The 27,544-nt window shown below is 49.2% G+C and overlaps 1 protein-coding gene across 2 annotated transcripts; it reads left to right on the top strand.

Moving 5' to 3' along the window:
• Positions 1 to 27,544, top strand: nup98 (nucleoporin 98 and 96 precursor). Of its 2 annotated transcripts, none has more exons than XM_079566295.1 (35): positions 1 to 155; positions 1,590 to 1,698; positions 1,785 to 1,880; positions 2,082 to 2,267; positions 2,854 to 2,993; positions 3,092 to 3,199; positions 3,903 to 4,083; positions 4,495 to 4,670; positions 5,340 to 5,477; positions 5,818 to 5,950; positions 6,027 to 6,119; positions 6,189 to 6,332; positions 6,621 to 6,754; positions 6,866 to 7,053; positions 7,338 to 7,454; positions 8,526 to 8,715; positions 9,049 to 9,148; positions 9,253 to 9,366; positions 9,924 to 10,062; positions 10,472 to 10,649; positions 11,129 to 11,266; positions 12,771 to 12,971; positions 13,978 to 14,107; positions 14,202 to 14,440; positions 14,519 to 14,676; positions 16,185 to 16,429; positions 16,756 to 17,031; positions 19,353 to 19,510; positions 20,368 to 20,508; positions 20,584 to 20,729; positions 23,578 to 23,799; positions 23,950 to 24,191; positions 24,579 to 24,733; positions 24,841 to 24,958; positions 27,290 to 27,544. In XM_079566295.1, the coding sequence occupies exons 2-35, from the start codon at positions 1,614 to 1,616 to the stop codon at positions 27,484 to 27,486; spliced, it is 5,406 nt and encodes a 1,801-aa protein (XP_079422421.1). In that variant the 5' UTR covers positions 1 to 155; positions 1,590 to 1,613; the 3' UTR covers positions 27,487 to 27,544. The 2 variants fall into 2 exon arrangements, with proteins under 2 accessions (XP_079422421.1, XP_079422420.1); XM_079566294.1 differs by having other exon boundaries at positions 5,815 to 5,950.

Raw genomic sequence — 27,544 nt, 5'->3', positions numbered from 1 at the left:
CCTACGTCAGTCAGTTTCCCTCCGGTGACGAGCTAAAGCTAAGGCGTTAGCAAAAGCTAACGTGCCGCGGAAGATAACGTTAACAGTAAGAGTTTTCTGGCAGATATAAACACTCACGGACAAACAGCGAGACTCCGGGCACTGCGTGACTTCAGGTAAATACGGACCAAACGCAAAGTAAGGACAATCGGGCGCACTTTAGTGTAGTTTCCCAACGGCGGTTCGGAGTTAGCACCGACGAGGCTAGTGAGAAGCCTATAACTTCAACAACACTTGTTTAGAGTAGGATTGCGCTGGTTTCTTGTACGTAATCACTCACATTAGTCGTCGTGAATGCTGACATAGTAGTTGTTTTTATATAGGTTTAGTCTGGCTGGTGTGGGGTATGTGTTATGAGTTAGCCCTGTAGCTAATGCTAAAGTAAGCCTAAATGTTGTGGCTTCTGAGAACGCCTCAAGCTAACAAGTCGCAGCTTTGATTTCGAAAGGCAGCGAGCTGGAGAAAACACGTTTAGTGTTGTGAGTAAAACAAACTCCACGGTGTTTTGTTTATGTTCATTCCGGGATGAGGCTTTATTTAGCCGCACGTGGAGCCGCACATGATCCGCCAGTAAACAAACTAACTCCCGGTTCGGTTTGTGCTGCTTCAAACCAGTTTCAAACATTACTCATTGTTATTGTTGCAACTGTGATTAGTTACAGGCCTAGTACAATGCAATATAAACATATATACAACATTTAAACATTTAAACAGGCCACCTAATACCGTTCTAGTTTGTTTGCTGTGCTGGTGTTTTTATATTTACTGTGTAATGGATTAATCTGAGAGAGAACATATTGTTGTTGTGTCCTAAAGCCTGAATAAAACACTGCAGCCAGTTTGCTTTCCCCAGTGACAGTTCACCAATTCAACTACTGAATACTGATTAAGAGCTCTTTGGTGTAGCATGAGGGCGGTTTTCCATCATTTTAAATAGTGCCAGTGTGAAAACGCCCTAGAACACCTTTTTGAAACGCTTCAATAGAATGGAGTGGATTACTCGGTACTAAAGGAAAAATGATGGAATATCGGATAGTCAAACCAAACCGTAGGACGTTCTTTAACAGTATCTTCTAGGGCTGGGACGATCCACTTTTGTCACGCTCCGATACTCGGGGGTTGATCCGATACGTATCTGATACGTATTGCGATACAGGAAGTCATTATAAGTAATATTATGTTTACCTTAAAATGTGTAAACAATCCTGTGTCTAAAATGTATAAACCAAATGCCATTTGATATTTACTGAAGTGTTCAGATTAAAAAGTGCATTTACACATAATGTAAAAAAACAAAAATTGGACACAAAGCAAAGGAGTGATGATAAAAACGCCTTCAACACAAGTATTGAAAGTATTGCGATCTTGATAAAGTATCGATATTTGGTATTGCAGCACAAAGTATTGCAATCAAAGTCCAATCTGATATTTTGTACCAGCCCTAACGGGTCTGATTCTTTTTATTATTTACATAAATGATTTACATAAACCGGTCACTTCTACGCAGATGAGTTTCCTTTCAACACTGACAGGATTGTGTTTCTCTGCAGGAGGTGCATGTTCAGGAGGTGAACATGTTTAACAAGCCGTCGTCGTTTGGGACTCCGTTTGGAGGCGGCACCGGGGGCTTCGGAGCCTCGTCCACCTTCGGACAGCAGAGTGAGTTCCTTTCTATATTACACCAACTGAATGACGTCCTTCAAAGATCCCGGAAGGAAGGGTAATGTGCGGTCTCTCTGTTTCAGACACGGGTTTTGGAGCAACCGGAGGCTTCGGGACGTCGGCCTTTGGAGCGACCACAAACACAGGAGGGCTGTTCGGCTCCACGCAGAGTAAACCAGGTGTGCGCCTACAGATGCTTCTATAAAGACACAATTAGCAACGTTTAACACTTAAGACCAACCTGAGCTTTGCGACCAGATTTGTGAAAACACCTGGCAGATAGAGAAGTCCGGAATCTAACAATAACGTTACTATGACTTTACTAACACAGTATACAGTAAACCAGAGCTGCTCTGACCGAGACTCCTCCCTCTGCGCAGGCGGCCTGTTCGGCTCCAACACCTTCAGTCAGCCGGCCACCTCCTCTGCCACCTCCGGCTTCGGCTTCGGCGCCAACACCGGCACCTCCACGTCCCTGTTCGGCAGCACCAACACAGGCACCACCGGGGGCCTCTTCTCTCAGACCAACAATGCTTTCGCAGCCAACAAGCCCACGTCCTTCGGCAGTCAGTCCACCACTTCCTGTTATCATATTGTGTTTGTCATATGACTTAAGATAATGCAGCTGTCCAAGATTCCTCTGGACTCGTCTTCTAATTATTTCACTCATCAACATGTGGACATTATTTCAAAATGAGTGTGAGCCTCGGTGGTCCAAGATATGTTGACTTTAAAAACGTATGACCAGGGCTGGGTACCGTTCAACAATACCAGTCTGGTAGATTCTACTGGTATCAGAAAAATGGTACAGACAAAAGAATCTTACATCTTTAGATTCCATTTTGATGTTGTTGGTCCGAGCATTAAAAAGCATTAAAGGAAGTGATTTGGTTGTTTCAGTTTAAATTCATGTTTTTTTCCCCCCAATTTTAGATAATTTCTTTTTTAATCACTATTTTTTTTCCTTGTTTAAAAAAAAAAGCCCAGTGTCTGCCGCACGTATCGTTTTAAGTACAAACAAATGAACGGTACCCAGCCCTAACATATGACACAAACGTGAGTCTGGAAAAGAAGGGTCATGTATTTTCTGATTGTGATTTGTGGTTCTTTCTCCAGTTTGTATGAATGCTAACGGCGTTTGTCTCCGCTCAGACTTTGGCACCAGCACCAGCAGCGGGGGCCTGTTCGGATCCACCAACACCACGTCCAACCCGTTCGGCGCGGCCAACTCCCTGTTCGGAGGGTCGACCTTCAACACGGCGCAGCAGCCGGGGACCACCGTCAAATTCGCCGTAAGGCATTTCACTCTCGCCGACGACTTAGTTTGTCACATGCTGCACAACGAACCGGCAGAAGTCTGAACGTGGTGGCGTTTTGTCCTTTTCCTCAGGCGCCGACCGGCAGCGACACCATGGTGAAGGCCGGAGTCACCACCAGCATCAACACCAAACACCAGTGCATCACCGCCATGAAGGAGTACGAGAACAAGAGTCTGGAGGTCAGAGCGCAGATTATCCCACCCGAAAACATGCACAACAGGTGCAAAAGGAAAATACAGGATTTCTTTAAAGAAATTTGACCAATGTTTCCCGCTTCTTTCCCAATTTTAGTTTTGTTTTTGCACCTTTACAAGCAGGGTCATTTGTTACTACATTTCTTTCTTGGTGCACAGTTTCTAGGTGTACCTTGAATGACAAACTTTTTTGCCCCAATTATTTCTCGTTTTCCCAATTTTTTTTCCTTTCCTATTTGCTAATTTTTATATTTTCCTTATTTCCCCTGATTCTTCCCCAATGTTTTCCCTATTTCTACTCAATTTCTCCCTATTCCTCTCATTTCTTGACATTGGAGGTGAACGTTTGAACCCCACAAACCCACCTTTTATGCTGCACGTTTATTGTCCATTCATTATAAAAGAATTATGAGAGGTCCGTAGCTCCACAGACTTTGCACGTTTTTTTCTTTCAGGGCAATTTTCAATACCTTATTCCAGCCTGATTTATTTTTTGTTTTGAACACCCCTAAAAACACAAGTCAGAATGATCGTTTTAACACATTATTTCACTCATTATATTGATTATTTGATTCTGTTTTAATGTGGCAACTCCTGTGGTGACATTGGGCTATAATATTGCCCAGCCCTAAAAGCTGATCTGTGTCCGACTCCTGTATGTGTGGTCACGTTCTGGACTTGTCTGCAGGAGCTGCGTTTGGAGGATTACCAGGCAGGGAGGAAGGGCCCGGCCAACCCTCTGGCCCCCGCCACCGGCTCTCTGTTTGGGACCAACACGGCCACCTCCAGCGCCCCCACGGGGCTCTTCGGCTCCTCGGCCCCAAACAGCAGCTTCTCCTTCGGCCAGAACAAGAGCACCTTCGGCACCAGTACGCTGTCAACCTTTTGTATCTGTGATCGTATCCTCATTTCTGTGATGAAGATGAACAGAAATATTCTTTTAAGTTGTGCTCATGAATGATTCTCCAACTAGGGATGTCAAAATGAACCGGTATTACAGTTATTGTGTTTAGTAAGTGTAAGAATGTCAGTTGGAGCCCCATAAGTGGTAGTTCTATGAAGCATTATGTACAGTATGGTTGCATGGCGACAGTTATGGAGTGTTTGTCTCCTCCTAGTTTACCTCCCAGGCCATGACCAGGGAAACTAGGACAGGGTTATTTTTGGGCCTGAAGGCTTCATTAGACCGGACAGGTGAAGGTCATGGAGAGACATTCAGCAGATGTTGTTTTGGGGGATCCCGGTGTGGTCTGGTTAACCCTGTTCCCCTGTGGCCGCAGGTGCAGGGGGCTTTGGCGCCACCACCGGCTCCTTGTTCGGGCAGACCCAGCCGGCGCAGCAGCAGCCACAGACCGGCAGCCTCTTCAAACCCTTTGGTCAGACCACCACCACCCAGAGCACCGGCTTCTCCTTTGGCAACACGCCGAGCATGGGCCAGGCCAACACCGCCAGCATGGTGAGGGTCCCACGGAAACCCACAGGAACTCATTAGGCTGGAGCAGCAGAGTTAGCTTTATGATCAGTGCCTCAATCATCTGAACTCTAACGTTTTTGATGTCATTAACTATAACAGGGTCGTACAGAAAACAATTGTTTATTTAGTATGATTTAGTAGAATGAATATTTTGATTTGGGACGTGACTTATGACATGTTAAAGGAGCATTATGCAACTTCTTAAGCAGAAGAATATTGTATATATTAGTGCGTATTTGACCTTTCAGTGACTCCATACATACATTTGTGCCAAATTCTGCTGTGGCGTGTGGACCCCCAATTCTTTACAAAATGTTTTAAGACTGCACAAATGGTGTAGTGGTTGCTCACCTTAAAAAAAACCTGACATAAAGTTGATCTGTGAAAAGTAAAGGCGCTACGCTAACCACCCAAACAGCTACTGGGTCACTGAAAGATCAAAAGTTCAGAAGCAGGGTTTCCAACTAGAACAGACAGTATTTTCTCTCTGACACCTGGAGCTTTTCCCATTAAATAATTGTTGTAGCTTATGACACGTAGGAAAGAGTTTCAACCGTTCCTCTGTGATTATATCAATTGCAGCTAATCTACTGACATTTTGTGTAAAAGCTGTATTTGCTGGAAGTTGAATGGCCTTGTCGTTTTGTCCAGGGCCTGTTCGGGAACACTGCCCCCGCTCAGCCTGCAGGTCTGTTTGGCGCGGCTCAGCCCAGCACCACGTCAGGCTTTGGCACAGCCACCGGTCTGTTCGGCCAAACCAACACGGGCTTCGGCGCCGTGGGCACTCAGGTGAGGAAGAGGAGTACAGCGCTCATGTTACATGTCCAAAGGCAACACATCCAGTCCACGTTTGCAAAAATTATAAGCAATTCAGGACTTGTCTGTGAGCGGGGTCAATCAAGTCACTCTCAACTTGTTATTGGCACCAACATAACTGCTGCTTTGCCTTGAATGGTGAATATCTTTGTAATACCTTTTAACAAATGAAGCAAAAACTGCCAAAGATTAATATTGTCCCAACAATAAGCGAAGGTAAAATGATTCAAACCCAGGGATGAGACGCTGCAGGTGAGTTGTGTTTGTTCGGTACATGTTGAATCCTCACAGTGTGTTGTTGTCTCGGCAGCAGAGTCTGTTTGGGAATAAAACGGCAGGATTTGGCACCACCACGACCAGCGCTCCGTCGTTTGGCACCGGCACCAGTCTGTTCGGCAACAAGCCCACGCTCACCCTGGGCACGGCCACCAACACCTCCACTTTCGGCAAGTCCACGGCCCTGAGCGCGGCTTTACATGGGCTTTAACAGGCACGTGTGAAAGTAACTGTGGCTTTCTGCAGGTTTTGGCACGAACCCGGCGGCCGGAGGTCTGTTCGGGAACAAACCGGCGACTGGAGGCCTGGGGGCCGGGCTGGGCACTGGCTTTGGGACAGGTGAAGCCCTTTTCCTGAGGTTGATGTTGCCGTTGGGACTACAGCTAACGTGTTGTGTGTCTCTCTCAGCGGTGGGCACAGGGCAGACGTCTCTGTTCGGAAACACGCAGAACAAGCTGGGCACGACTCTGGGCGCGATGGGCACCTTTGGGGCCACTGGGTTCAACACTGGTGCCACCTCCCTGGGCTTCGGGGCACCACAGCAGCCCGTGGGTGGGTATCAGGGGATCATTTCATATTAATGTAACATTATGTGCACTTTTTACACTTTGAGTTATTTACATAGTATTTATGTTCAGATATAGTCGGGGTAGAAATGGAGCGGGAATAGGTTGGGAATAGTCAGGGGTGGCAGCATTTGTATGTAATCGTGGTTTTGTTCTTAGTCTGGCTAATGTCCGCAAATATTCATTTAAAGGCTTGGGTTAGTCCCATTTTACTGCAGCCTCATATAAGGTTTAGTCCCTGTTTTCTCTCCCGGTTAAACCCTGTCTCTCTCAGCCCTCGCAGACCCCGGTGCAGCGGCGGCTCAGCAGGCTCTCCTTCAGCAGCAGCTCAATGTTCTGGCCTACTCCCCGTACGGAGAGTCCCCCCTGTTCAGGAACGCCCTGTCCGACCCAAAGAAGATAGAGGATGTAAGTCTGTGTGTCGGATGCCCTCCCATCCTCTTCAGTCACATTTTATCCAAAATCGTGCAGCCCAAAATCTAGTCAAACCGCTAAACCAGCACCTTGGCTTTCCTGTAGCGTCTGAAGCCGACAAACCCGACGGCACAGAAGGCTCTGACCACGCCCACTCACTACAAGCTGACTCCACGTCCAGCCACCAGGGTGCGCCCTAAAGCACTGTCCTCGTCTGGATCGTCCAAATCCCAGCTGTTTGACGGACTGGACGACGACGAGCCCGCGCTGAGCAACGGAGCCTTCGTTCCCAGGTAAAGTGTCTTCTGAACAGAAACCAACCGTCTCCATTACGTCTGCAAACACGCCAGCTCTACAAAGCCAATCAAAGCCATTTATTGGTCAGTCGATAATGAATCATGAAGTGAAAACAATACAATATCCTGTAGGGCTTTTATTCCTAGTCTGTGTTGAAGTGTTTTTTAAGTCATTGCGCAGTCCTCTTCCAGAACTATACCTCCGGCCCCGAAGGCTTTAGTCTGTGGAGTGTTCTCTCGATGCCAACAGGATCAGTCAAATGTTTATTCTTACGTTTCAGGAAGAGCATAAAGAAGCTGATGCTGAAGAACCTGAACAGCTCTCAGTACAGCAGCCCTCTGTCCAAAGAAACAGATGACCTCGCCTCGCCCCCAGAGTACCCCCAGAACGGGCACAGGTAAGTCCCCAGTTAGACCGTCTGAAGTCCTGCCTTTAGACCTGAGAGCGTGACGCATGAGTTCAGACTCATTCGGCCTCGCCGCACTCACTCAGGCTTTTCCCACTGAATGAGCCACGCCATCAGGAAGACAGCTTTTTACCAGTATATTTATGTTCGCATTTACAGTAATAATAATATATAATATTATTAATAATTAGTAATAATAATAATAATAATATCATGCATCAAAGCATTACTCATTAGTTGAAAGCATTAGTTGAAAAAGTAGGGGGGAAAAAAGGGAAAGGGAAAAACGACAACATTACAGAGGTGAACTGGAAGTACGTTGTTGTGGCAACGTTAGACAGACCAACATGGAGGGTCTGAGTAAAGGTTTGGTGCAAAGTTTAGATGGAAGAGGAGCATCAGAGCTAACAGATTAAAGGAGAAAGGAAAGTACTGTTTTGGTCTGAGCAAAATCCCACAGACGTGACGCTTATGTTGTTCGTCGTAGCGTGCGCTGTGCGGTAAAAAATGACTTCTCTCGCTAAAGCAAAGCTCACACAAACAAACCTGAGACTTGGCGCTCGCAACACGAATGAATTAAAGACTCATTCAGTGTCATTAGTCAGTGTTCATTATCCATTTCCTGAAAAAAATCTGTAAAAAAAAAGGTAAATGACTGACGTTGCTGAGCCCATGTGAATGACAATATACAAGTCCAGGGTTAATTTCCGTTGTACCGATGTCCCCAGGTCATTCTAATCCCGTCCAAATAGGGATTTAGACACGAGGGCGCATTCACGGAGGAGCAGCCAGACTCACTACTTCATCTTTGACTGGATTCACCATTATTTTGGGAAATCTAGACAATTTTGGCCATTTTTATGCATAAAATATCTTGACAACATGACAGAAAACTTGCAATACATTTATAATGTAATGTTCAGCAAACCCCCCCCTATGTTCACCTGCCATGTATTCCAGTGCTCCTTCTGTTCCTAGTTCAGTCCTGCCTCAGCCTTTTATTTTATTCATCCAGCTCTAAACCGAGGTTTTAGTGGGTTCTGTAACTCTGTCTCTGTGCAGTCTGGAGCAAGAGGAGGAAGCGTCTCGGGAGGTGCCGGGCCCCAGCGCTCGCCTGGACGAGGACCCAGAGGTGACCCAGTTCTACATGAACCCAATCGCTAAACCCATCCCCCAGAGCCGAGGGCACAACAGCCTGCAGGACACCATCTCGGACCTGAACATGCACAAGAACACACGCACCAGCCTCGAGGTGAGCCACACCCGCGTTAGCCCCGCGTTAGCCCCGCGTTAGCCCCGCGTTAGCCCCGCGTTAGCCCCGCGTTAGCCCCGCGTTAGACCCGCGTTAGCCCCGCGTTAGCCCCGCGTTAGCCCCGCGTTAGCCCCGCGTTAGCCCCGCGTTAGCCCCGCGTTAGACCCGCGTTAGACCCGCGTTAGCCCCGCGTTAGCCCCGCGTTAGACCCGCGTTAGACCCGCGTTAGACCCGCGTTAGACCCGCGTTAGACCAGCATATTCTAGCTTATTCTTTGACATTTTCTCATTGGACAAGGAGTAAATTGAGTACATGTCCCTGTGTGATTGACAGCTGAGCAGTGACGACATCTCTGCCTCTCTTGGGGAGGAGTCTCTTCAGGACGACAGGGAAGACGAGCAGCTGGAGGTCAACCAGTCACCACATCCTGCAGGTGATGAATCTGTTTGGTCTCATGGTTTAATCGGCCTGACAATCACTCAGAGCACGACAGGTTAACAAAGCGTTCGCTGTATGACAATTCATTGCTTGACCCAGGTTTGGTGCTGGGCCGCGTTGGATACTACACCATCCCTTCTCTCGACGAGCTGGCTGAGATGGTGGACTCCAACGGAAACTGCATCGTGGTGAACTTCACTGTCGGGAGAAAAGGTACCAACCACCAAAACGCTCGAGTCACATTTTAGATGCATCCTCCTTTGAGCACGGTGAAGACTATCTCTAAACATCAAGGAAAATATAGTCGCTCAAAGTGAACTGGGCAGTAATCTCAAAGTGCTGCGGTTGGATTCACACTGACCCTAAGTGCTGCTCTCGGGCCGAAAGTCCCTTTAGGTTGAGCCTGTGTGAAAACACCCTTTGTAGGATACAGCTCAGTGTTGTTTTTTTGTAGGATACAGATCAGTGTTGTTTGAGCTGTATCCTACAAAACAGTGTTTGTTTTGTAGGATACAGCTCAGTGTTGTTTGTTTTTGTAGGATACGGCTCAGTGTTGTTTGTTTTGTAGGATACGGCTCTGTGTTTGTTTTGTAGGATACGTCTCAGTGTCGTTTGTTTTGTAGGATACGGCTCAGTGTTGTTTGTTTTGTAGGATACGGCTCAGTGTTGTTTGTTTTGTAGGATACGGCTCAGTGTTTGTTTGTTTTGTAGGATACGGCTCAGTGTTGTTTGTTTTGTAGGATACGGCTCAGTGTTGTTTGTTTTTGTAGGATACGGCTCTGTGTTTTTTCCCGGCGAGGTGAATGTGGCCGGACTGAACCTGGATGAGATTGTTCACTTCAGACGGAAAGAAGTGATTGTTTACCCGGATGACAAAAACAAGCCCCCAGAGGGACAGGGGCTCAACAGGTAATACTAAAACTAGAAATTATGAACTACACACACATCTGCAATTAGTCCTGGCCTCTTATTTTATTTATTCTACTTAGGGCTGGGTACCATTAAACTTTACCAGTCTGGTATCGGAAATAAAGTTTAGATACTACTAGTATTAAACAATGAAAATATCGAAAGCAGGTATCGAAAAAACATCTCCTACCTTTAGATCCAAGTGTTGAGGCTGCAGATCTTTCACACATTCTTCTTCTGTTTTCTGGTTCTAGACAACAAATATTTTAGTTTAGGTATCGTAAAGAGTATCGAAGAGTACAGTAAATAAGTATTGACAAGAATGTAGGAGCACTACGATTACTAAAGCTACTACCATTTCAACAACTGACTACTCCACAGGGTATTGACCTTTTGTCTCCCCCTGCAGGCGGGCCGAGGTGACGCTGGACGGAGTGTGGCCCAACGATAAAACGTCTTGCGTTCAGGTCCGCAGCCCCGAGCGACTCTCCGAGATGAACTACGAGGGGCGGCTGGAGAAGGCCTCGCGACGACAGGGAGCCAGGTTTTTGGAGTACAGGCCGGAGACGGGCTCCTGGGTGTTCGAGGTCAGCACCCGCACACATGCGCACACACCCAAACCAACACGGAAACCTACCATCTGTTTATACTGCACAAGTTAATCGAAAACGCAACGTAGATCAGTTCAGCATTACACAAATCTTAAAGACAAAAACGTGATGAAACGGTGACAAAACAAGTGACAAAAGGACGAAAAACGGCATATTGTCTGTAAACTCGAGAAGCTTTTAGATTTGGGTAAACCGAGCTGGAGAAAATGTGCCCGGTTAAGGCTTGGGTTAAGAGGTTTTCTCGACTTTCTGCTACCTGAATAAACCCTGCCCTGACTCTAAAACAAACACACAATGTATCATAAAACCGTGTTATGATCCAATTTTAGTGTGTATTTTCCTTATTTAGTTTAAGGTTTTCGATGATTGACACAATTCGTTAAAAAACAAATGGCATATACACAAAATAGTTGTTTATTTCCCTTTGCCAAACTGTTTAAATCTGTCTCTCGCAGGTGTCCCACTTCTCAAAGTACGGGCTGCAGGACTCGGACGAAGAGGAGGACGTTCCTCTCAAAACGGACCCAAAGAAGCTGAAGACCGTGGGCCCCACTCCTCCTGTGGGCCAGCAGCAGGGGGCGCCACAAGCTCAGGTCTCTACCCACTCACCTGCACCTCTCCCATTACTGCAGTTTGAATAAACGCATTCAACCTTCAAACTACTGCTTTTTAATGCTTGAACTAATGGAAGGAGAAAGAAATGCTAGTTTTCTGCTGAATTGTATATGACAGATTATTGAATAAAGTTAAAACTAATGATGTAACTTTGTAACCTTGTTCTGAAATGTGTGAATAAATGTTTAGAACTTGACGACACGAAAAGAATGTTTACCTTTTTGCTAGCATAAACTGTGGGTACTAGGCTTTATGATCTGGCATCCGCTCCATTTCCTGAAGTTCACTTTTCAAAGTGGGAAGTACTTGTATTGTCAAACTCGGCTAACGTTAAGTCGCTGTCCACACATAAAATGTTTTATCAATCCAGCACATCATCCATATGATGTAAATGAACCAAGCCAGGTCCCTGAGTGGAAAGATCTCAAAGCGCCGTTTACATGGCTCCGTTCTTATGCCGTCTCCACAACTTTAACTAAACAACGATGACATCACAGTGCCAGGTTGTGTCTGTATCTATAATCTACTGACTTTATAATGAGTTTAATGCCGCTCCTCTGTTCAACCGTGAGCCACAGGGACGAGAAAAACACCACAGAGTTTGTCTCGAGTGTGTTTTTGGTTTTTAGAAGTCAGTATTTCTGCTTTCGTCCCGGGACGTCTGAAGCATAAATTCACACTCTACTCTACTGTAGATCGAAAATCCATGAAGTTTTAATTTTCATGGTGCCGTTACTGGTTATGGTTAAGGCATTTTTTAAAGTATTCCCGTTTTTTTCTTCGATTCGATACTGCCTAAAACTGCTAAATATGCAAGTAACCATTAGCTTTTATGTTCGTTTAACTGTCATGTTTTTTAGTGGTCCAGTTATCAGTCTAAATTAAAAACACTGGGCCTCTGCTCTCAGGCTTTTCCACTCAGCGCTCAAACTCGGGCCAAGGTGTCCCCTTGTGCTTTTGAGAAAACCCCCTCGTCCCAGCTAGTTGAATTGACAGGAAATGAGCTTCTAAGGATCTTATGATGTACCAACAATACTGTACATGGCTGGAACACTTTTATAAATGGGGCCATAAAACATTTGTATTTCTGATTTTATGTAATATATCAGATTGGAATGATGGAGAACTATTATTTGCATCTCGCAAACATCTTCAAACACTGTTCACAGCGAGGACTTAAAATGGCGCTTACTTTATTACAGGTACAGAGAGCAGGAAATGTGGAGAATCATGTGCATGTCTAAAAAGTTATGATTCCCCACCATTTCTCCCGCACCCCTCTTCCACCCGCCTCCTCCCTCTTTCCCCCTTTCTTCCCTCTTTCCACCTTTCCTCCCTCTCCCTTCACCCTCCCTCCCCCTCCTGCCTCTCTCCCTTTCCTCCGGGTGCGGTCGCCCACTGCTGCTTACACGTTGCCCCAGCGTTATCGTAGGATGGGTCGAATGCAGAGGAGTCCACCTGACCTTACCTCTCTGTCCTCAGTCCACAGTGGTGCTGGAGCCCTGTGGCCCCCCGGAGCTGGAGCTGGACAGTGACATGGCCGACATCACTCAGCCCATCCCATCGGAGAGTCCCGACCAACCGGAACTCTTCCTCGGGGACATCGGCCAGTCGGAGCACGCCGCCATCTCAGGCTCCGCCCACATCGCCTCGTCGCTGGGCATCAACCCTCACACGCTACAGGTGACACGGGAGGGCATCTGACACGCAGGAAGAGGCACACATTCATTTGACCTTTCACAAAACCCGCCCCAAAACGGTCATTGTCCGATCTTGCCTCACAATAATGATATATTCTGTCTGCTGGAGAATAATGACTTATGTGACTTTTATGTTTCCTGGCTGAGCCACAGGCGGGGGAGACAAAGACACCGCAGCTCTGGTACTGCACCAAAAACAGACGTGCACTTCTTCCCCGTTTGGACACGTATTAAGCCGAGAAAAGTGTCACGCAGTGGTTAATGTTGAGATTTTACCTAGTTTTCTCCCTTAACATCTAAGATTTAATGTCGGAGTATAAAAAGGTCTAAAAGTATAAAAAGGCCTAAACTTACCCTGTACGATGCGTGTTTTATGATGTTTTGTCCAGGAAATCGTGAAAGTAACTACAACACAGAGCCACAAAAGTTCTCAGATATTTATTCACAAATAATTAGGTTGGGTATCCACGTGTAGCATGAAAGGTAACCGAGATGGTGCTGTAATCCAACTATGGTCATTTCACTTCAGTTGCTCCTACAGACTCCACACTTTATTGATTTTTCAATATCTAATGCCTGATTTGTTGAGCTTTAAACCTAAATAAGATTTAGAATTTTTACTGATTATTTCACTTAAAAATGGCGTGTTCACGAACTAAATAAGCATCAAAATTCCCTCTGAAAAATTATTTATTACTAATATGTCACTAAATAAAACCATCAATTTAAATCTGGCTCTATCCATTTAGATTTTGTCACTGAAAATATGACAAATTTGGCCATTTTGTGCATAAAATGTCTTATTTCTACAAGATGACAGAAAACTTGCTATGCAAATCTAGAACAGGAAATGTCCCCCATTCGCCTGCAGTTTTCACAGTGTCCTGAAAGACAAAACACATTTTCCAGCAGCAGAAAAAAGCAGGCTTTGAACTGGACTCTGCTCCCTTGGTGAAGCCGGTCTTTAGCTTCAGTTTCCTCTGTTACAGATCATGAAGGCCTCCCTGTTCACGGAGGAGTACGATGACGCAGACATGTTTGAGGAGCACAGACAGAAGCTCTCCACAGACGTGTCCTCTCCTCGCGTCGTGCTGCCGGGGGCCCAGGGCCGACCCTCCGGTACTGAATGTTTGTTTGTTTTAAAAGTTTCAAAAAGGATGAACTTGAAATGATCAAAGTTTGTGTTTAGTTCACACTTGTCTCGTGTCTCCAGTAGGTGGACTTCTCCAGACGCGGTTCCTGTCCCAGCTCCCGGACTCTCCTCGGTCTCCCTCCCTCGCCCCGCCCTCCGTGCCCCGCCCCATCACGGGGGCCGCCCTATGGACCCCCACGAAAAGCCTGGCCCCGCCCTCCCTCTCCTCACGGACACAGGAAAACCTCAGCATCAGGACGGTGGGCGCACGACGACTGGACGGACCCGTGCCTCTCAAGGAGTCCGTCACGTATAATAAGGTACCGTCCCAGGACTGACCCGGGACCGACCAAGGACTACGAACCTGCGTCTAACCCATGTCCTGATGTCCTCCTCAGGGCGCTCTGCTGATGGACGCGGGGCTGTTTCAGGGGCGCTCGTTCAGAGTGGGCTGGGGTCCTGCCTGGACGCTGGTTCATTCTGGACTCAGCTCCGAACCCACAGTCCAGGACAAAGACCGAGACTTCAGCTTCCTGCCGCGGCCCAAGCACAAAACGTGAGGCTCCATTTCTGATCTTCATGGTGATGTGTAGAGGTCGACCGATATCAAGGCCGATATCTCGGCAACAAAAAATGAAAGTGATTGGAATGATCTCAATACGAGCGATCACTGTTATTGTTTACTTCCGCAATTTTGGCCGGATGTTTTGGTGAATGGTCGGCAACAGCTGATGCATCCAGGCCTGTAACTCGGTTTTATAAAATGATAGATCTGTTACAGAGCAAGAGAAGCAATGCCCTGTTTATGGACATTGTTTTTGCTGATCATAGGATGTAAATTAAATGTTTATCAAATATGAAAACAGAAAATGCCTACCACGGCCAACGGATGTGACGACATCGCGATCGCTCGTATCAGAGCTTTGAGGCCTTGTCCACATGAGGTATTTATAAATCCACAAAAAAAAGACGGGGACCGAGACCGTCTCACCATTCCTCCAAAAATATCTGCGGTGCATATCGGCGTCTGCCTTAGAAAACCCATATCAGTCGACCTCTCGTGATGTGTGATCCAAGTGTGGCTGAAAGTGTTTTTTAGATCTAACCACCCAGCACCAGGGTGGCAGGGCTTTTCTCTTTGCCCACCTAAGAATGTGCTCCTGGCACCGCTCCTGTCCTGACCACACGCCGCTCCTGTCCTGACCACACGCCGCTCCTGTCCTGACCACACCCTGCTCCTGTCCTGACCTCTCGCTGCTCCTGTCCTGACCTCTCGCCGCTCCTGTCCTGACCACACGCCGCTCCTGTCCTGACCACACGCCGCTCCTGTCCTGACCTCTCGCTGCTCCTGTCCTGACCACATGCTGCTCCTGTCCTGACCTCTCGCTGCTCCTGTCCTGACCACACCCTGCTCCTGTCCTGACCTCTCGCTGCTCCTGTCCTGACCACACCCTGCTCCTGTCCTGACCTCTCGCTGCTCCTGTCCTGACCACACGCCGCTCCTGTCCTGACCACACCCTGCTCCTGTCCTGACCTCTCGCTGCTCCTGTCCTGACCTCTCGCTGCTCCTGTCCTGACCACACGCCGCTCCTGTCCTGACCTCTCGCTGCTCCTGTCCTGACCACATGCTGCTCCTGTCCTGACCTCTCGCTGCTCCTGTCCTGACCACACGCCGCTCCTGTCCTGACCTCTCGCTGCTCCTGTCCTGACCACATGCTGCTCCTGTCCTGACCTCTCGCTGCTCCTGTCCTGACCTCTCGCTGCTCCTGTCCTGACCTCTCGCCGCTCCTGTCCTGACCTCTCGCTGCTCCTGTCCTGACCACACGCCGCTCCTGTCCTGACCTCTCGCTGCTCCTGTCCTGACCTCTCGCTGCTCCTGTCCTGACCTCTCGCTGCTCCTGTCCTGACCTCTCGCTGCTCCTGTCCTGACCACACGCCGCTCCTGTCCTGACCTCTCGCTGCTCCTGTCCTGACCTCTCGCTGCTCCTGTCCTGACCTCTCACTGCTCCTGTCCTGACCTCTCGCTGCTCCTGTCCTGACCTCTCGCTACTCCTGTCTCCACAGCCTGACGGAGTCTCCGTACAAAGTGACTATTGAGCGGGTCCAGGGCTTGCATTCGGGCCTGGACGCCGAGGACCAGGAGCTGCGCGAGGCCGTGTTACAGCGCCCCCTGGACATCTGCCTGAAGCACAGCAGGATCGTCAGCTCGGAGCGCTGTCCGTTTGTGCAGCCGCAGAACGGAGTGGCCGCTCTGCACGAGTACGCTCAGTGGGCGGCCGAGGTCAGCGAGTGCCACGGACCGGCAGAGCGTGAGTCCGGACTTTATCTGCTCCCCTGTTCTCAAATAATGCACATTTTATTTTATTGTTTTATTTTTACCCATTTTTTTGTCCTTAAATCCCTTTGATAAAGTTTTAAATGCTTGCATTGCAGTTTGGGCCATTTTTATTTTGTAATATCAATCAGTTGTTTGATTTGGTTTGAAATGGTCCAAAATTGCTCTTTTGATGTTGAAGGTTGCTGACCCCGATCTATTCCCACCTCCTACACTCCGATATAAAGTTTAGTTGTTGTTTTTTGTTTGTTTTCTTCAATGCTGACATGACGATGAACACACACGTGCTCTCCTCCATAGCGGCGCTGGCAGACTGGAGGGAGGCCTGGACTCTGTGTGAGGCTCTGTGGGGCCGCCTCTCAGACCAGGACTCGGACCCGGACTCAGAGCGGCCCGCAGGGGAGTACCGGCAGCAGCTCCTCCGGCGTCGCTCTGTCTCCGCCTGGCTGTCCCGGGGCGCGCTGGGCCGAGTGGAGCACGAGGTCTCTCTGTGTCAGAGCAGACACACGGACGCCATCTTTAGCCTCCTGACGGGGAACTGCATCAGCCAGGCCTGCCAGCTCGCCCAGAAATACGGTACGGGGGCACAGAGGAGGGTTCAGACGGGGCACAGAGGAGGGTTCAGGCGGGGCACAGGAGGAGGGTTCAGACGAGGCACAGGAGGAGGGTTCAGACTAGGCACGGGAGCAGGGTTCAGGCGGGGCTCGGGAGGAGGGTTCAGACGGGGCACAGGAGGAGGGTTCAGGCGGGGCACAGGAGGAGGGTTCAGACGAGGCTCGGGAGGAGGGTTCAGACGAGGCTCGGGAGGAGGGTTCAGACGAGGCTCGGGAGGAGGGTTCAGACGGGGCACAGGAGGAGGGTTCAGGCGGGGCTCGGGAGGAGGGTTCAGACGAGGCTCGGGAGGAGGGTTCAGGCGGGGCTCGGGAGGAGGGTTCAGGCGGGGCACGGGAGGAGGGTTCAGGCGGGGCACAGGAGGAGGGTTCAGGCGGGGCTCGGGAGGAGGGTTCAGGCGGGGCACGGGAGCAGGGTTCAGGCGGGGCTCGGGAGGAGGGTTCAGACGGGGCACAGGAGGAGGGTTCAGGCGGGGCACAGGAGGAGGGTTCAGACGAGGCTCGGGAGGAGGGTTCAGACGAGGCACGGGAGGAGGGTTCAGGCGGGGCACGGGAGGAGGGTTCAGACGAGGGTTCAGACGAGGTTCAGACGGGGCACAGGAGGAGGGTTCAGACGGGGCACGGGAGGAGGGTTCAGACGGGGCACGGGAGGAGGGTTCAGACGGGGCACGGGAGGAGGGTTCAGACGGGGCACAGGAGGAGGGTTCAGACGGGGCACAGGAGGAGGGTTCAGACGGGGCACGGGAGGAGGGTTCAGACGGGGCACGGGAGGAGGGTTCAGACGGGGCACGGGAGGAGAGTTCAGACGGGGCACGGGAGGAGGGTTCAGACGGGGCACGGGAGGAGGGTTCAGACGAGGCACGGGAGGAGGGTTCAGACGGGGCACAGGAGGAGGGTTCAGACGGGGCACAGGAGGAGGGTTCAGGCGGGGCACAGGAGGAGGGTTCAGGCGGGGCACAGGAGGAGGGTTCAGACGGGGCACGGGAGGAGGGTTCAGACGGGGCACGGGAGGAGGGTTCAGGCGGGGCACGGGAGGAGGGTTCAGACGGGGCACGGGAGGAGGGTTCAGGCGGGGCACAGGAGGAGGGTTCAGGCGGGGCACAGGAGGAGGGTTCAGGCGGGGCACAGGAGGAGGGTTCAGGCGGGGCACAGGAGGAGGGTTCAGACGAGGCACAGGAGGAGGGTTCAGGCGAGGCACAGGAGGAGGGTTCATAAGGGGCACAGGAGGAGGGTTCAGACGGGGTAGGGAGGAGGGTTCAGACGGGGCACGGGAGGAGGGTTCAGGCGGGGCACGGGAGGAGGGTTCAGGCGGGGCACAGGAGGAGGGTTCAGGCGGGGCACAGGAGGAGGGTTCAGGCGGGGCACAGGAGGAGGGTTCAGACGGGGCACGGGAGGAGGGTTCAGGCGGGGCACGGGAGGAGGGTTCAGACGGGGCACGGGAGGAGGGTTCAGACGGGGCACGGGAGGAGGGTTCAGGCGGGGCACAGGAGGAGGGTTCAGACGGGGCACGGGAGGAGGGTTCAGGCGGGGCACAGGAGGAGGGTTCAGACGGGGCACGGGAGGAGGGTTCAGGCGGGGCACAGGAGGAGGGTTCAGACGGGGCACGGGAGGAGGGTTCAGGCGGGGCACAGGAGGAGGGTTCAGGCGGGGCACAGGAGGAGGGTTCAGGCGGGGCACAGGAGGAGGGTTCAGGCGGGGCACAGGAGGAGGGTTCAGACGAGGCACAGGAGGAGGGTTCAGGCGAGGCACAGGAGGAGGGTTCATAAGGGGCACAGGAGGAGGGTTCAGACGGGGCACAGGAGGAGGGTTCATAAGGGGCACAGGAGGAGGGTTCAGACGGGGTAGGGAGGAGGGTTCAGACGGGGCACGGGAGGAGGGTTCAGGCGGGGCACGGGAGGAGGGTTCAGGCGGGGCACAGGAGGAGGTTTCAGGCGGGGCACAGGAGGAGGGTTCAGACGGGGCACAGGAGGAGGGTTAAGGCGGGGCACGGGAGGAGGGTTCAGGCGGGGCACAGGGGGAGGGTTCAGGCGGGGCACAGGGGGAGGGTTCAGACGGGGCACAGGGGGAGGGTTCAGGCGGGGCACAGGAGGAGGGTTCAGGCGGGGCACAGGAGGAGGGTTCAGGCGGGGCACAGGGGGAGGGTTCAGACTAGGCACAGGAGGAGAGTTCAGACGGGGTGGAGGAGGAGGGTTCAGACGGGGCACAGGAGGAGGGTTCAGACGGGGCACAGGAGGAGGGTTCAGGCGGGGTGGAGGTCTCCCTGACGTTGTATCTGCTGTGCTTTAGGGGACCACCGCCTGGCTCTGCTGCTCTCTCAGGCTGCAGGCTCTCAGTGCAGCAGGGAGCTCCTGGCTCTGCAGCTCAGCGACTGGCATCGCATGGAGACTGACAGTTACCTGATGGAGGAGCGCCTCAAGATCTTCACCCTGCTGTCGGGGAAACCCGTGAGTGCACCAGGGAGTGGGGCTCCACTAATATAAGGCCACATTATGATTAGCAGACTTTATTCGTAGTAACAACACAATCGCACTGACACCACACACATGATAAAGAAACCTTTATCAGCACATCCAACATACAGTAGTTTGGTTTGTGTCTGGATACAAAATTGGAACAATCAGTCTGTTCAGCAGTTCAGATCATAAAGCTTCAGTCTTAGAGTTCTAACACATCATTCACTACCTTTTCAATCTTATAGTAACTGACTATTTTAGTCAGACTGTTTTAGACTCGGACTATTTTAGTCTGAGCTTCAGAAGAAAGTTCCCTTTTTCTGGCCATTTTGAGAGTATAACGGAACTCTCAAAAAATGAGCTCACATAACTGCACCAGCTGAGCTCCCATAACTGCACCAGCTGAGCTCCCATAACTGCACCAGCTGAGCTCCCATAACTGCACCAGCTGAGCTCCCATAACTGCACCAGCTGAGCTCCCATAACTGCACCAGCTGAGCTCCCATAACTGCACCAGCTGAGCTCCCATAACTGCACCAGCTGAGCTCCCATAACTGCACCAGCTGAGCTCACATAACTGCACCAGCTGAGCTCACATAACTGCACCAGCTGAGCTCACATAACTGCACCAGCTGAGCTCACATAACTGCACCAGGGCTGATCAATGATCAATGTCAATCATCCATTAAAAACACACTCTGGTCTAAAAACAATTCCGCTGCAGGCCTATGGGCTGTAAGCTCCAGTGGAGAAGCTTTTAGATAAGAAGCATTACATGTGACCTGCTGCCACCTGTAGTAGGACATGTTATGTGTGTACTCACTCGGCCTCTCTGCTGCCCCCTGCAGGTGTGGCAGTCGTCTGAGTCCACGGTGAACGTGTGCTCGGAGCTGGACTGGAAACGCTGCGTGGCCGTCCACCTGTGGTTCATGCTGCCGCCGACCGCCTCCGTGTCGGACGCTCTGCACCGATACGAGGCTGCGTTCAAGGTCTGCCGTCTGTTTTAATTCAGTCTGTAATCTTTGAACCTCCTGTAAAACCTCTCTGACGGGCTGCGTCTGTAGGGCTGCGATGGGAGTCGGTACGCCTGCGCTCCCCTGCCTCCTTACCTGGAGTCTGAGTGTGTAGACCTGGAAGAGGACGAGGAGGGTTTGAACCAGCGACCGCTGTACGACCTGTGCTTCCACCTGCTGAAGCTCCACAGTGACAGGTAACAGTCTCCCCCACCCCCAATCCCCCCCCTCGCGTGCTTTGCCTGATGCTACGATACGCACACTCACTGAAGGCCAGACTCTGCAGCTGAATAGGAAAGGAAATCTAATTGACACTTTTGCTGAACATCACTGATATAAATATGAGGAAATATGTATCGCAAGTGTTCTGTCATTTTATGTTTTCATATAAAAATAAGACCATTGCCAATGTTTTCGACAAATCTGAATAATGGACCAATTATTTTGTGACATATTAGTTACAAAGATTTTTTCAGAGGGGATTTTTGATTGTTTCGTTTTTAAATAAGCTAGTCATACGTGAAAATTTAGTAAAATCTCAAATTTCACCTTGTTCTTTTGGTTTCAAAGCTCAATAAATCAGGCTTCAAAATGTTTAGTTCAAGCCTGTAAAGTTTTGCGGACAAGCGATGCAGGCGAAGTACATACTCGAGCAGTATGTACAGACAACACCAAATCCGATATTTTTAAATGAGACATGGACTACATCGTGTATATCTGGATATTTCAAATTCAGATAAGCTTTTAAGTTAACTTAAAGAAACGGGTAATCTCAAGCTGATTTAAAAAAAAGTGTATCCTAATATGCGCACTTTATTTAGTTATCTCTTTATATATAAACTAGCTGAGACCCGGCCTTCGGCTGGGCCTCGCTAGTCTCCACATTTGATATTCTGAGATTGTGAGTGATTACAAAGAAATGTCCAACCCGTCACACAGTTCAGCTGTAGACCAGTGGTTCCCAACCCATTCCAAAAACTGTGGCCACTACAAATGTGTAAAATAATGAATGCTAAAAATAATGTCAAACAAACTGCAATTGGAGTGTTTGATGCACCCGTACTCCTTTCTTATAAACTACATCGACAATATTTTCGCTAAACTCAGGGAATAGAATTCAAGAGACAGTGGAATAATTATGGATAAATATTAGGGGTTCAGCTCTAACGGTTTGGGTCACGGTGCAGGACCCGTGGTTTGGTGCATCACGGTAGTGTACGATCAGAAAAATAATGAGTAGGTTTTGAACTGAAATAGCCAAATGATCGTTGTTAGACAGTATTTATAACCTTACAATAAAATTGGCAATGCGTTCAAAGCTGCTTTAGAATAAAATGTGCCTCTGGGCTCACAATACGTGAAAGCAAAATAGAAAACAAATGGTACAGCAGCAAAGTAAAAAAAAAGAAAACAAACTACGCAGTGCAGGCCATGCGCTCGTTAAGTGGTTTCATTTTCGCTTTGACGCACACGGAGGATAAATCAGTCGGAGCAGCGCGTTTGATTAGAGGCTCGTGTTTGAGCAGGTTTTGGGCAATGTTTAGCGTGTGCTTTTTTTTCGGAGACAAAGCTTTGGAGACGTATATGGGCAGGATTGGATCTAGCGCATTTGTCAGCGTCTCTAACATTACGCAGCCCTGGATGTAAAATGAACCACAGCCTCGGTCACTGCAGGAGAGACTTAAACAAAGACACGCAGATGTGTTTTGGAGGATGTAACTGTACCTGTGCGGAGCGTCTGCAGGTTAGCGGTGAGTGACAATGACACACATGGCCCTGGTTGGATGCGCGCGCACACATACACGCGCACACACACACGCACACACGCGCGCGCACACACACATATACGCACACACCGCCCTGTTTGGATGCGCGCACACGCACGGCAGCACCAACCACGCACACACTCAGTACTGTCGCCAGGCTGCCTGGTGTTCCCAAACGGTCTCCCATCCCAGTCCTAACCAGGCCCGTCCCTGCTTAGCTTCAAAGTCGGTATGGGAAATAAACATGGCGGCGCCCAGGCGGCGGCCATTGAGATAGCGTTTTCTATAATAGATTTTCTATAATAGATGCTGCCTCAGAAAAAGATTGACCAATTTTATATTATAGGCTATTTTATCCAAGATATTTTTTTGTATTAAATGTGCACCATATGGAGCTTTGTTATACAGTGATTGTGTCTACATTGTATAGTGCGTTTTCAATAAAACTTCTCTTATTTGGCTTTTACTTTGACTTAACATTTAATTTCACTGCTCTCACTTTGCAGAAAAAAATATTAATAATAATAATAATAAAAGCCCTAATTCAAGATATCAATATTGCAAAAAAAAGAAAGAAAAATCCTTATCGTATTGATATCGAGAGATGAACTTTCAAAAAATCTAAAAATCTAGAAGCAAGATATAAACAATATAGATTTTCATCCGTAAAAGTGCACTCTTTTGTATTATGATTTTATTTTTCAGAAAAATGCTTAGTTTTCGCCTAACCCATAGTTATATCGATATCGAGGTATCTGGCATGAACATCGATATATGAATTTTTGTCCATATCGTTCAGCCCTAATCCAGACGCTGCAGGTGAAAAGAAAATGTGGTTAATTCTGAGATTTTAGCTCATTTCCTCTTGACATCTTTTTTACATTTTTTAATGACAGAATAAATTAGCGAAGCTTATTTGATGTTTTGTCCACTGGACATTTCCTGGAAATGGCTCCAACATGGTGGGGCTTCCCTGGTCTTTCCCACGGTCATTCCCAAATACAGACCTGTTTGGTATCCGCGTGTAGCAAGCTGTGACGAGATGACGTTGTAATCCAAATATGGTCATGTCCTTTGTGGGAGACAGCAGCGGCTAAAGATGGGAGACATGTACACAGGGGCATGTGACAAAGGGACTAAACGTTTTCATTCCACTCTTTAACCACATCTGCACGTCAGTCGCTCTTACAGACTCCACACTGTACAGGCTCCCACTCAACCACATTCAGAAGCGTATGTTTTTTCTCCTCTTACATTTGCCGTCTCGCCCCTCCCCCAGGCACTACCCCCTGCAGCCGCTCCTGGACCCCCTGGCCGTGTCCTCAGGGCGGCTGGACTACAGGCTGAGCTGGCATCTGTGGAGCGTCCTCCAGGCTCTCAACTACACACACCTCCCAGAGTCCAGACTGGGCCTCCTGCACGTGTCTTACTGCGCCCTGCTGCAGAGTGTGGGGCTGTGGCACCTCGGAGTGTTCGTGCTACTGCACATACACAACCACAGGTACTGCAACGACTACCACACGCTTTAACAGTACCTATTCCCCCTTACAGTAGAACCTAAACTGTTTACCCCATAGCAGTATCCAGCCCTACACACTCACGAACACCCCTTTACATCCACATCTGACTCTGTGAGCTTGTGCTTCCACAGTGAGAGGGAGCGCGCGGTGCGGCTGATGCTGGCGCTGCACTGCCCCCTGGTGGACACAGAGGAGTCGTTGCAGAGGGAGCAGTTCCTGACAGAGACTCTACTGATCCCAGAGCAGTGGATCCACCAGGCCAAGGCCCAGAGAGCACAGAGCCAGAGGGAGCACCGGCTGCAGGCGCTGCACCTCTACAGGGCGGCACAGTGGAGCCAGTGCCACAGGGTCATCATCAAGCACCTGGCGTCAGGTAAGACTGGGGGAGAGGAGGGGGGAGAGGAGGGGGGAGAGAGGCAGTACTGGAGTCGTGCTGATGCTGTGGGAGGAAGTCAGGAAACGTGGGCTTTTACTCCCCTCTACAGAAGCTCAAGCTCCTGCTGCCATTGCTTTAGAAAGTAAAGTGAAACTTCTGTCTTCATTTGTATTACCAACGCCCAAACTGAAAGATTTATTTGATTAAAGAGTCTCCTATCAAAGTTTTCCAATAAGTACACACAGTTGGAGAACTATTGCCTAAGTATTTCCTTAATCTCTATAAGCAGTCAACAGTAGAGCTGGGTTTGATGAATCGATTTGACTCGATTTTCCTTTGAATATTCCAATATCGATTCAAAAAACCTGAACTATGTTTCCACAGACTGCATCATCAACGACAGCCTGGACTTCCTGCTGGAGTTCCTGGAGGGTCTGAGTGTCCCTGAACGCAGCGCAGTGATCCAGGACTGGGACTGCTCCGGGAGCCTGTTCCTCGACTACATCCGAGTGCTCAAGACGCTGCAGCACATCCAGCAGGTGGCGCTCTAATCAGCTACAGAGTCTCTTTGTACCTCTGTGTAGTGCAGGGACCTGTGCCAGGGTTTGTGGGACACACTGTGGCTCATTCTCACGTGTCTCCTCAGGCGGACGGCGCCGACAGTGGGTACGAGCTGGAGCGCCTCTACACTGACGTCACGTCTCTGTGTGGGAGGATAGAGCTGCTGCCCTGCACCAGCGCCAAGGACCGCCTCGCCCAGTCCGGTCAGAGCCTCACTTTTCTATGTTCACATGGTGCACTCAATGATTATTGAACTGAGCTCTGCTCTGCGCGGGTCAGGGTTTTTTTCAGCCCGCGGGTCCCGCATTTGGAGCAGGTTTTAACCCGCCCCGCCCCGCAACGTTTTTCTATTTTTACAACCCGCCCGCACCTGCAACTATTAAAAATGACACGTTACAAATATGATCCGTATGAACAGAACCGCCGTGTCAGCCCCTCGCGCTCGCTCTCCCTGTGCAGGAGGGAGCGAGGAGGTAACGTGAAGTCACACACAGTCGCACATACTGTGGAAAATAGAGACATGAGCTCCACAAAAGCATTCTCTGGATATTCTGTCATTGTGTTGAATATTGCGATAAGAGTTGCATTGAAACCACAGCCTTACATTAAATGTGTGTGAAAGCAGAGCTTCCGCCGGGCTCACATTGAACTGCATGTTGTGCATGTGTTCGTACGGTTTTCTAGTAAACTGTGACTCACATTGAGGACACTTTTGTGTAAGGCTGGCGCATGGTGCGGAGTGACAACTTTGTTCTGTAAACGGCGCAGTTATGTGGAAAAAGGACGGATCAAGCTTACAATGAACTCGCTGTCAGAGTCCAGCTCATCCAAGGGAGCTTAAGTTGGTGAATTTTAGAATAAAATCAGGAACTATGTTCTCTTTCTTGGTTGGTGCTTCCTGTTTGGTTCATGTGATTCACTGGGAAAGTGCTGCAGCGTCTCCGCCGTCAAAAATAGACTTCTTTCCATTGTGCCGTACGGCCTCAGTGACCAGAGCTGTGCGGGTCATGTGGTCAGGGCTTTACTTCACCCATACTTGGTTTTCAATACCGATACCTTTAAAATATTTATCTAAAACAGAACAATGATGTGTGGAAGCTGCACATTTTCAATATCCAGTTCCTCTCCAATGTCCACAAATGTGGGAAAAATAGGAGGATATTGGGAGAAAAATTGAGGCAAAAACAAGGAAACTTTGTGTAAATGGGGAGAAATAAGAAAAAAATGGGATAATAATTTGGGAAAAGAGGCCAGGCAGCCGTTTATAAGCTGGTTTTGGTTGGATGTCTTACTGTTTAAACATTTTGGCCTGAATAAAATAATAACATTTCTGCAAGGATTTGTAAGATATTCAATTAAAATATAAAATCTATTTATCAGGTCCAGTTTATTGCTAATCGCCTGCTATTGCAGACTTACGTTAACCATAGGTCTAATTTCTCACTAAATAGGCCAATTTATTAGGCCTTAATATAAACCTCATCTTTACTCGACTTCTGCCAATGATTTTATCATTACAATCAATTTCTTGCACAAACGTGGAACGAAACTTTTTATAGTGAATAAAAATAAAGTTTTGTGAGAAAAGGGGAGAAAAAAACATGGCTGCAGTGCATCATGGGTAACCTCTTCTCTCCGAGGCAGCAGAGGATCCACAGGTGCATCCTGCCAGGGGGTGAGTGGTCTAATTGAGTTGGAACACCACTTGGTGGCGCTGTGATGACGTAGACTCCGTCCGAAGTGATCGAGATGGCGAGGATCCAAAAAACAGGGCTAATTTAGGGGAAAATGGGAAATAAATTGGAAAAAACGGTACTAATATTTTCCTCCATTTCCCCCATTTTTTACCAGACTATAAGTCGCGCCGGAATATTAGACGCAGTAGCCAAAAAAAATCCTAATGATACTGATGGTTAGCTACATGAAGCATAAACAAGGAACTAAATATGTCTCTGGTACATTAACGTCACATAAACAGTTGAGATAACTATGACATAAAGAACATACCAAATGCTCCATCTCACTCCAAATCACTAAATCCATTGAAATCTTCATCCTCTGCATCACTTCTGAACCAATCCCATAACTGCTCCGTTGACAAGCCTCTCCCGGCAGCACGTTTTTCAGGCTCTCATTTGTGAACTCGTTCCTCTCGCTTTGGCCATCGAGCTTTTAACCCATGATTAGCTTTGTTTAGTTTTCTTCTCTAAGAGTAACCTCTTCTCGCTCACTCCAAACTTTCTTTCTGCTGCTCAATCAGCCTGCAGCGCCCTCTAGCGGTATGTGAAATTATATAGTTGAATTTAAAAAAAACATCTCATATTAGTCGCTCCGGAGTATAAGACTGCCAAACTATGAAAGAAAGTGCGACTTATAGTCCGGAAAATACGGTAAGTTAGGAGGAAAAAACGTAGTTGGGTAAAAAGAAAGAAATGAGGTGAAAAGCTGAACTGTTGATGATGTTTGGTCTGCTCATGTATATCGGCTCCGCCCCCCCCGCCCTCTAACCCCGTCGTCGTCCCTGTGTCTTCCAGAGATGGCGAAGCGTCTGGCCAACATCCTGCGTGTGGTGGTGTCCCTGCAGCTCGGGGGGGACCAGTCGACCGGCGCCGTGCCCCTGGCCCGCGTGGCGCCCCACATCAGCCGCCTGCCCATGCCCGAAGACTACACCCTGGAGGAGCTGAGGGGGCTCACCCAGTCCTACCTGCGCCAGCTGGTGGTCAGCCAGTGACGGTCAGCCAGTGACGGTCAGCCAGTGACGGTCAGCCAGTGACGGTCAGCCAGTGACG

This window comes from Gobius niger (genome assembly GCF_951799975.1).
Source record: "Gobius niger genome assembly, chromosome: 11".
In the NCBI taxonomy this organism is placed as follows: domain Eukaryota; kingdom Metazoa; phylum Chordata; class Actinopteri; order Gobiiformes; family Gobiidae; genus Gobius; species Gobius niger.
The sequence above is the reverse complement of the archived record's forward strand: the minus strand, read 5'-3'. Positions and strand labels throughout refer to the sequence as shown.